Source organism: Hyposmocoma kahamanoa, unplaced genomic scaffold (assembly GCF_003589595.1).
Source record: "Hyposmocoma kahamanoa isolate Upper Pololo Valley unplaced genomic scaffold, ASM358959v1 220, whole genome shotgun sequence".
In the NCBI taxonomy this organism is placed as follows: domain Eukaryota; kingdom Metazoa; phylum Arthropoda; class Insecta; order Lepidoptera; family Cosmopterigidae; genus Hyposmocoma; species Hyposmocoma kahamanoa.
The window spans coordinates 1,192,251-1,202,834 of record NW_020653740.1 but is presented as its reverse complement, the minus strand read 5'-3'; the positions used below and the strand labels follow the sequence as shown (position 1 = coordinate 1,202,834).

The 10,584-nt window shown below is 40.2% G+C and overlaps 1 protein-coding gene across 1 annotated transcript; it reads left to right on the top strand.

The window, feature by feature from the left end:
• The first annotated feature begins 375 nt into the window (after positions 1–375).
• On the top strand, positions 376–9,223 carry LOC113227898 (3-phosphoinositide-dependent protein kinase 1). Its single transcript, XM_026460985.1, has 5 exons — positions 376–882; positions 5,158–5,416; positions 5,560–6,486; positions 7,515–7,792; positions 7,905–9,223. The coding sequence occupies exons 1-5, from the start codon at positions 748–750 to the stop codon at positions 8,007–8,009; spliced, it is 1,704 nt and encodes a 567-aa protein (XP_026316770.1). The 5' UTR covers positions 376–747; the 3' UTR covers positions 8,010–9,223.
• Positions 9,224–10,584: the final 1,361 nt, after the last annotated feature.

Here is a 10,584-nt window from a genome sequence, read left to right as displayed (position 1 = left end):
ATCCGGATGGGACTCAAGTCAAGTTCGTATTTCTAATTTTTAATACGAGTAATGGACCAACATGCTGAGCTGTTATTATTTCTTGGTGCTGATAAAAGGAATTATTGAAAAAATAATAATGATCCAATTTACATTTCACAAGTTTGTGAAATATGCTAGAGTTACAACATATAAAAGAGTATCATGGGTATTGGGTAGTACAAAAATGTGAAGCCACATAGTAATTGGGGGGGTAGCATATTGAGAGGTGAGGGGGAGTGGGCAGGGTAGTAGTACCACGATGCATCGCTTACAACGCGGAGTCTACGCGGTAGAGGGTGTGCGGCGAGGGGAACTCCATCCACATCTCTATACCGACTACCCAAACAGTGCCGCGCCGCCGCTCTGTACAACGTGCGATTATTCAGTGTAGCGCGAGCGGAGAACGTTGCGTCAAGTAGTCGAGCGTCCCGAGCGCCCCGCTCGCCAGTATTCGTTCAAATTCAAATCGTTCAGTCAGTCCGCAACGCGTCGTGTCAGAGATTGGACGTACACGTTATCTCAAACTAAAGTGCCGTTTGTTTATTTGTTATTTTTCTTAGCACTCTGCGTTCCTAGTAAATTTTACGCGCGTGTTACTGAACCTACAGTTTCGTTTTAACGTTTCCAAATAAGACTGAGTAATCAAGATTCATGGACTGTGATCGTGTTTTGGACCGTTTGGATCTTCAATAAAACGGTAAAAGACAACGTGAGAGACGGGTCGAAATGAGCGGATTGACCATCAGAGTTAAAAGAGGATCGAGGGGCAGTGCAACTCTTCTGGAAGCAGCTAATAGAATTCTGCGATTACTAGGCGTGAGCTCCACGAAGCGCGGGAAACAGCCCTCACCCAAATCTAAGGTAAGGTCAACGACTTCCCGCGCGTCTACTTTTATGTACCCACTTGTCTGTCTGCCGAATAAATAAATATTATGTAGTTTTGAGCAAATTTTGTTTATGATATCGTGGTAAGTTTTGAAATTCGTCGTGTTATTATTAATATTATTTGTTATCTTCCAACATTAAGCAAAGTGAAAGGATGGGAAAGACTTGCAAAAGTATGCGATGCTAAGTGATTGGGTACCTCTTCCATTCATTACGTACCTCGCTATATTTTTGCGTCAATTGTTGTCGAAATTGCTTTATACGTTTCCTTTATATTTGTCACCTACCAAACAGGAAATTTTTTAATGCCAATTTCAAAGAATCTTCAATTATCAATGATTTAGTACTATACAATATTGATTAAAGCAAAGAATTGCCCCAACCAATCAATAACTTATTTAATATAATATAAAATATAATAAATACATAAATCTAATTCATTCAGTAAGAATATTAACCTTATACCGATCCGACCGTGAATTTTAAATTGTATCTAAGTATATGAAAAAAATAATAATGTGAGAATTGTTGACTATTAAAAGTTATAATATTTTATAAAAATAAAGGAAAGGAAAAAAAGAATCAGATCATGAGAATATTTTGAAACACCGCGGCATGGTATTTTCAACGTTGTTGATAAACTTTCGCTGCATAGCGCAGTGATTGCACACTTTCGCCGTGTTCTCCTAGTGAGAAGTGTGCGACGTCGGCCCCGCGCAGTGACGACTGCGGGTATGATGTAAACAAACAGCGGGCGCTCCGCGGACACGACACTTGTTTGTTCACGCGTCGCCGCCGTGACCACCTTGTTTACCACTACGAACGCCTCGCGAGCCACATTCATCCATCCGTTGTAATGACCTACTATAAAAATGATAGTTTCCTTCACCTCCGCCGATGCCGTTCAACGTTTATTCCATACTCTGCTGGTTTTGTCCATCGTATTGTTTTATGGAATTGGTGAACCGATGAAACCAGTTTAACGAAACATAAATGATGAGAATACCCAAGACATAATTAACACGAAATGTTAATTTTGTCGTATGACACGAAAACAATCTTTGGGCCTATAACCGGATGTTACACAAATAAAATTCGCTAAAGTTGATTGGTCACAATAGTTGTGCTCGTGATCTGTTGTGTGCGCAAGGTCCAATTTATACTATATATATAAATTTAATATTTCTTTTAATTCAATAGCCACATTGAGCTTTCAGTCACAAAACAGAAATTTTAAGTATTCTGCGTCCGACTGCCATGCAGTAATTGTAGTGACAAGAGAAATTTCCACGAGTCTACAACGACATATTATGAAGCACGATGTGTTTTGGGATATAATTATTTACATGAGACAAACATTGTCATCGTACATCCTTTATACTTTGCACCCTACGCAATTTTCTTATCTACGTCAAACACGCTATGACTGAGTGTTTTTTTGATACGTCATGACATCAGAGATATGATGGCGTAATGCCCCTGCATTGAAGGTATACACCCACATTTCTTATCTCTTCAGAGACCCACTTGTTAATGGAAAAGCACAGATTGGAGTATTTGCGTTACTAAAGAAGTGAAACGAACACAAATATAATCGATACTTGACTGAATGTTTAACTTCAGCTATCTTCTGCAAATATGCAGTGAATGACACATACATGTATTTAAAACGAAACGTTGTTGCTTCGTTTCAAAAATAAGTTCTGTATCTAGATAATACTTCTTGTTTGGACTCGATGCCGATTACAACATTAATAAAAGGTCATTCAAATGTAACATGGTCCAAACATGCACGACTGATATTCTCAGTGAATATTCGTAGATAAGACCGCCCATGCATACACACTACACAATCAACACAAAAACAATAAGTCTTGGTTACGTTTACGTACGGCATATTGGAAAGTCTATGTTTATTTATAATCCACCAACTCGATTTATGTTTTGGTTCTTGTCTGTGAGTGGAACATACCTAGAGTGAACTAGAAAATGCAGTGTTCCACATCTTTCATAGTTATTTGGCACAAGGTCGGTGTAGCGGCCGCTATGATGCCAACCTCCGTCTTGACTCTTGGGGCTCAATAACATTAAATTAAGTAACCATTGCTACATTACTACAGGTAATAGTTCGGTTAATCAGTGAATTATGTAACGCACATGTCTATATTGCTTGCTCGCATTTCACTTATTGTTTATTACTGCGTAGTTTACATTGTCCTCATTCTTCGTCTACGTATGCTTTAACTTCTCGTATGCTTGGAGGTCAAAGTACAAATCGATTAGTCTACTTTCGTATTTAATTTGATCACGCACCTACCAGCAGCTCAATTAACTACGTTTTGTATTAACTTTTTTTTTTAAATTTATTAGTAAGTAATTTATTAGTAAATCGAAGAATTACTGAAGCTACTGGGATCAATACTCGTGGGGTGTAGTTCCATGTACTTACCATAATTTTAACCGTATAAGAAGTAGCTGTAGCTCGTCCATCTTGTTATAAAGTGGACGTTAACAATTGAAGTTACGTTTCGTCGGTATGTTCAAAGCACGCTGTGGCGCATTAACTGTTGACGCTGTGTCGTTTGTGATACAAAAATTGGTTGATAAATGTGTTGGTGGGAGGTACCTACTCTGCGGGCAGCCATGGTGCAGGGTCTGCTTGGTGGGGATTGAGGTCGAGTCGAGTACCTCGGAGTCGATACGTGCGGCGGAATGCGTTGCGGTGGGAATGCGCTCCGAGTACCGTTGTGGCGGTGCGCACCGCGCCGCGCCGCCCTACTGCGGAATGCGAGACCCACTTGCGACCCGCGCTGACCACTTCGCTCATTACCACTCTAGTGACTCATACACTATTTCTCATGGAATCACACATGCCGTTGGTATTTCATACATACTAACAGAATACTCAAAAATGGGGGGAACGGTTAATAGAGGTTTCGTAGAAGGCCTTTAAATTCCATTGAAATGCAAAACAAATGTGGATCCGCCCGCCAGTAGCGTGAGTTCCAGGAAGGACTGACAAAAATGACAAAAACTACATAGCGACTGAACCACTGGGGTCTTAGTACTTTTAACTTGGCACATAGTAGATGATGCCTGAAAAATAAGTGTACATATTCCTGCCATAAGTACTTGAACATTGCCTCTTCTAAAATGTTTATTTCAGGCGTGGCGTAGGTATTCATAATTAGCTGCCGACCGAGTAGTAATTTTAGTTTATATCACCATGAATTTCGGGAAGACTATGTTCCAAAATCACTTTTATATCACAAATGAAATATGTACAGCCAACAGCATGCAAGTGTTAAGCTCAGCGTACTGTTGAATGTAACTACTGATGAAACACTAAAAATAATTGTGGCTTTCTAATTGAAGTGGAAAGTTTTCGCACGAAACTATTGGCGCATATTCACTAACGGTACCGCGTACTTTCGTTTACTTTTCATCAAGTTTGTTTTTGGTGTATTAGCCGTTAACCATGGCGTCGTGGTCTCCACACTTTGTTAGAGAGAGTAGGAATCGCGAAATATGTCTTTCTCTGTCCATTCTAACTCTGGTAGTTGAATGGAAGTGGCTTTTTTGTCAGACGCCTCCACAAGAAAATGAACAAAAACTTAAGCCGCGAACTCCAGAAATTGGATCATCGAACTGTAGGTGAGGCCAGTGAACGTGACGGGTGACGGCATTATTCCACTGTTTAGCTTATAACTTTCCATTCCGAAATCTCAAAACTTTTTTGTACGATTTGGCGTTTGGTATTCATTAAAAAAAAATGTGCAAACATTTGTTGTTCTATTACAGCTGTTAAAGAGCATTTTATTGGTGTAGATTATATTCGTTAAATATATATTTTTTGTTTTTCAAAACAGAGTTTGCTGGTTTCGAAGACAATTTGACATTACGTTGTTGACATAACTACCGAGTCGAGTAGATGATTTCCCTTCAAGTTTAGTTAAAAACCTGATTGAGTCCAGTCGCGTATTTGAATCTTACGGTCACCTAACGCCTCCGACACGGCAGACGGCGCGTTGCCTGCTGGTCCCCACCGGCCGCGAGTGATTTGTGGCCACCATCTCAGTAGTCGCCGCTGGTACCACCACTGTGCCGTCGACCGATAAACAAGTGCACGCTCTCAAAACGCGTCGCCGCGTTGCTCTCTTTTAGCCAATCACAAGACGCTGTCAGTCGTATTTTCACCTTCCTCCCAGTTTGAATGGCGCATTGCCTGACAGTTCGTTTGTATTGTTGCAGACGACCGGCCGAGCCACGAGTGAGGTACGCGCTCCCATTGCGGCAGCTGAGACTGTCGTAGAGTCGCCGGTGAAGATGGCAGCATCGCCGGCTCCTGCTGCGCCTGCGACGGGACCTGCGGCCACGCCTACTCCCAGCCAGTCAGCAAAACCTACGAAACGTTCTGCCAAGGACTACATATTTGGCAAACTTATCGGAGAAGGCTGTTACAGTACCGTGTTTCTAGCAAAGGATATTCACACCGGGAAAGAATATGCAAGTGAGTATTTTTATCTTCAAATAATAAGAAATTTGTTTTGTTTATGTTGCTGAAGAGGTCTTTGAGTATTTATTTAAAATATAGAACAGATTTTTCCATTTTGATGGCTGTGGCATTAATTTTCACTTTTTTATTGTTTTCAGTTAAAGTCTGTGAAAAACTTCATATCATTCGAACAAAGAAGAGTGAATATATAAAGCGTGAGAAAGACGCTCTTAATATGCTGTTCAATGTTCCACATGGTTTTGTGAAATTGTATTGTACGTTCCAAGATGAGGAAAGATTGTATTTTGTATTGTCGTACGCAAAGAACGGCGAACTGTTGCCTTATATTAATAAAGTTGGCTCTTTCGAGCTGAACGTAGCTAAATTTTATGCAGCTGAACTGTTGTTGGCATTAGAAAAGATGCACGCCAAAGGCATCATCCACCGTGATTTAAAACCGGAAAATATTTTATTGGACGAAAATATGCATTTGCAAATTGCTGATTTTGGAACTGCCAAAATTATGGACCCCGAGGAGATCCGATCATCACCAATAAAGACACAGGAAGAGCAAGACGAATCAAATAACGATCGTTCTAGGAAAGTGAGCTTTGTCGGCACGGCGCAGTATGTGAGCCCTGAGCTTTTGCACAACCACGTGGACACTCGCGCTTCCGACCTTTGGGCGCTGGGCTGCATTATATACCAAATGATATCCGGTTTGCCTCCTTTCCGGGCGCCTGGAGAATTCCTCACTTTCCAAAAAATTTTCAAAATGGAATATGAATTCCCTGAAGGATTCCCGGCAGTTGCTAAAGACTTGGTAGAAAAGCTTTTAGTTTTGGATCATTCAAAGAGGCTAGGAGCACAGGACAAAGGAGACACGTATGAGAGCATTCGTAACCATGCATTCTTCGAGGGTATCGACTGGGAAAATATCTGGGACCAGACTCCTCCAAAAATCAGCCCGTACTTGCCTGGCGGATCTTTCGAGGAAGAGTACACTGTACCTGATCATCTCGAGCCTGGCTTGGGGAACAATCAACTCGTTCGTCTGTGGGAATTCGATCTCTCTACACCAAAAGGTATTATTTCCCTTTTATATATTTTTTTTTTTTTTTTTTTATACCTGACAGGCAAATGACTCCACTCCACCTGATGTTATTCTTCACACAATGGTTTATATTCAAAGAACATTAATGTTTGGAACTGGTATCAATAATGTTTAAAAATATTCATTTATACATCCATGTAGGTTTTCAATAATTATATTGGTTTAACAGCATCGTCTTCATGCTGATCTGTTTCGAATTGTGTAAGGTTTCGAAGAGTTTTTTTTACGTTGGTATGCAAATTAGACATTGTGATCATTGTTTTAGACATCTTTATGATTACGTTATTCACTTGTTGCCAGTGGACAATTAAAAGACTCGAAGCGAGTGCAGTGAAGCGACGAGTAAGAGGCAACTGGTAGCGTCCATGACCTAAATACTTTGCAATTTGTATCCATCTCGTTTTCATAACTGAACTATTTAACTTACGATTATTTCGCTAATAACAGATTATTTAAGTACCGTTTTATAAAAATAATTTCTTAAAAAAGAAGGTTCTGCACAGAAAGCATTCCCAGTTAATTGCAACATATTGTATGAATATTGTAACATGACCCGTACACGTGGTGCAATGCATTCCTATGTCATCATTCGGCACGCTGCTATGCACATTCAGAGCGGACGTCCTTCGTTCTTGGTTTAGTTATCCTATAGTAGGATGACGTCACGCATCCGGCGGCGGCCCGCGGTGCCACGATCACCGCCTGCGCTTAATATGAATGACTCGCCGCGCTCGCGTCTGCGCCTGCGCCGCCTACGTACTCCACGTCCGGCCCAGGGTTTTATTAATGAGGACCTTATAGGAACAGCTGGTCACATGCGCAAAGTTTGTTTTGTGTTAAGATATGTTTCTCATAATGTGATATATGAATACGTCATAATATATTATTTGGTACCGGTCCAAAAATAATGTTCTTCGTACTTATCAAACTATAATTTCTTCCGTCTTTCTAAATAAGCGTTACTTTATAAAACTAACGAGTCTTTGTTTTATTTTATAGGAATTTTAGACATTAGTCCTGAAGAAAAGCGGCGACGGCTTGAAGTGCAAGCTCGTGAAAACAAGTGGCATCAATTTGTGGATGGAGAATTAATACTGAAGCAGGGACAGGTGGACAAGAGGAAGGGACTGTTCGCGCGCCGGCGTATGTTGCTGTTGACCACGGGCCCGCGGCTCTTCTACGTAGATCCAGTCAATATGATGTTGAAAGGAGAGATACCTTGGTCACCCGAACTACGCGTAGAAGCCAAAAACTTTAGGATATTTTTAATACACACGGTAAGTTTCTAGATAGACCCCAAATGAACAGTACTCACTTGACATTAGATAGTACTAGTTAAGTACCTGTACTATTTCCAAATGCTTATTCTTGTCCATTTTTCCTCCATAGCCCAACCGCACATACTACTTGGAGGACCCGAAATCCTTCGCGTTGGAGTGGGCGCGAGTAATAGATGAAGTTCGTATCGGTACATATGGGCGGGACACGACTTAAGCGGCGGCCAGCGCGCCCGGCGCATGTCGCCGCGCCCCGCGCCCATGCCCCGCCCGCCGCCCGCTCCCGCACGGCGAGTGCACTTCTAGGATATTACTAGCCTTCATTCTCACGGATACCATTCAGCCGGAAAGCTCAGGCGACCAGCAGAGTCCGTGTGGTAGGCGACGGCCGGCAGAGCCCGTGCAGCAGGCCCGTCGCGCTCCGCCCGCACTGGGCCCGCGCGCCGCAGCCAGTTTACGAGACGAGACGCCAGCTGATCGACCACTGTCGATATTGAATGACTGATTCCTATTAGTATGTCCAGACTATCTTAAATTATTATTCTAATTTAAGTTCTTATTTAAATGTGGATAACAATGCGATGATGTGTAAATATTTGTCTTAATTTATTATTGCATTCGCTTAGTTATAGTGTAATGTGTAATCGTGGGCCGTTGTAACTCGTATACAGGCCTTTTGTAAGAATGGACTTGTTATTCACCACCCGCGTGTTCACAAAGCCCATTCCGGTTGGTACTAGGCAATTTGTAGCTAAATTAATTATTATTTATTTTAATTATAATTATTTGCCAACGGAATGTGACTGCTGTACAGTAATGGTAGGAAATTATAAACGGGCGTTTCTAATCCGACCGGTGACGAGGCTGTAGTCGAATTACTGCCTGACTAGAATATTACAAATGACGCCAGGCACTTCGTCAATTTATTGCGCTTCGAGCTGGAGGATGGATACGGCTGATGATAGGGAAGATGGCTTCTTGACGCAGAGTCGGTTGCGTAAGCGCCGGTTCCGGCCTGCTCTCCGGCGGCGCCGTAGTTGTGGCTGCGCACATGCGGCCGTCGAGAGTCTCATCGCTAGGTAATGTGCACCAAACGCGTGCACTATAATTTTAACTTAAAAGTATACGGATAATACATGCCACCAAAGGTGACTATAATTATTGGAACGCTTGATTAAAACTAAATTACAATTATTTGCATTGTTAATTTGAATTTAATAGACATTGGATTGCATAATGGATAATGTATCTAATTCGATTGTGTTTTATGTTTTGTGTTATTTTATTGTAAAATGATTTGACGAGGCCATCTGTTATATTTAGTGTCAGGGCATTTATTTCGAAATTGTAATATTTGTTGTAATGTACAATTAATGGTTGGTGCGGTGGGATCGCTGGGAGGTATTTATACAATGTGTTAAGTAAAATCAGCGAGTTCCCATAGTATTTGAGATATTACTCGATATTCCGAATTTCAATTGGTTCAATTATATGGCTCCCGACAATCCCACTATACCTACATTAAAAATGCCTAAAACTTGCCTGGTATAATTAAATTTAGGGCTTTTACGGATGAAATCCATAGTTCAATATACAACCCATATTTAGCAAACATCTAGGATACAATTATTAGAATTTGAAATAAAAACAAACTGTTCTGTTATTTTCTTATATGACATGTCATTGTGCAAAATCAGAATCAATAGTTGGACTTCTCTATGACACTGTTAAATATAAAAATAATTTTGCATTTAAAATTTAATAACTGTTAACTATTGTAATTATATTTTACAACATTTGTATTGCGTAAATTCCATGAAAGTAACAAAATAAGAATTAAAAATAAATGAAGTTGATTTTTTAAACAAACTCTTTTCTTTAATTTTATTGTGTCAAGTACTCTCGAGTCTGTGCATTAGTATTTATGTACAAATAAGAATTAACCCATTTAACCCATTAGAACCTTAGAGGACGGAAAAAAATACTAATAAGGGTCGTATTCTAGAACTCTACTCCATGCTCAAGTCAGGATTGCACTGGAAACATAAGCACTGGAAATACGACCCTAATGGCAGGGACTTGAGTATGATTTCGAGTGCTTTAAACCATACTCAAATCCTGATGATGATGATGATGAGTTTTAGAATATATTCCAGAACTCTACTCAATACTCAAGTCCTGACTTGAGAATTGCAGTGAGCACTGAAAGTCATACATTAGTCCTTGCCTTTAGGGTCGTATTTCCAGTGCTTGAAATCATACTCAAGTCTGCTCAAATCCTGACTTGAGCATTGAGTAGAGTTCTAGAATACGACCCTAAGATTAGAACTGAAACTAGACCACAACCAAATATTCATCAAAGATATTTAAATAATATCGAAAGGTATCGGAAGTTTATATTAATTTTGAAAATCGTTTCAAAAAGCACAATGTTTAAGAAAATAAGCAGTTTTTCCCATCAGTGTTGCCAACAACACTGGGTCCAATGTCGCCATTTTTGACAACCTTAGTAGCCTAATGTAGCCGAATTTTAGGTGAGGTAGCCTAGAGTAGCCTAAACACCAAATGAAAAACAGCAATAAATTAAGTAAAATTGTAGTTTAAATCAATAATTTCATAAAATGAAACCTAAATAGAATAAAAAAAAGTAAACAAATTGCGGTGAATAACTGCTCATTGCTCCCTCCAGATGTCACCACTGTAGAGCGTTCGGTTTGACAACTGTAACTATAACTTGTCAGTGTTTTTGTAAGCAAACAAAAGTCTTTAAGAAATAATTATCTATTATGACC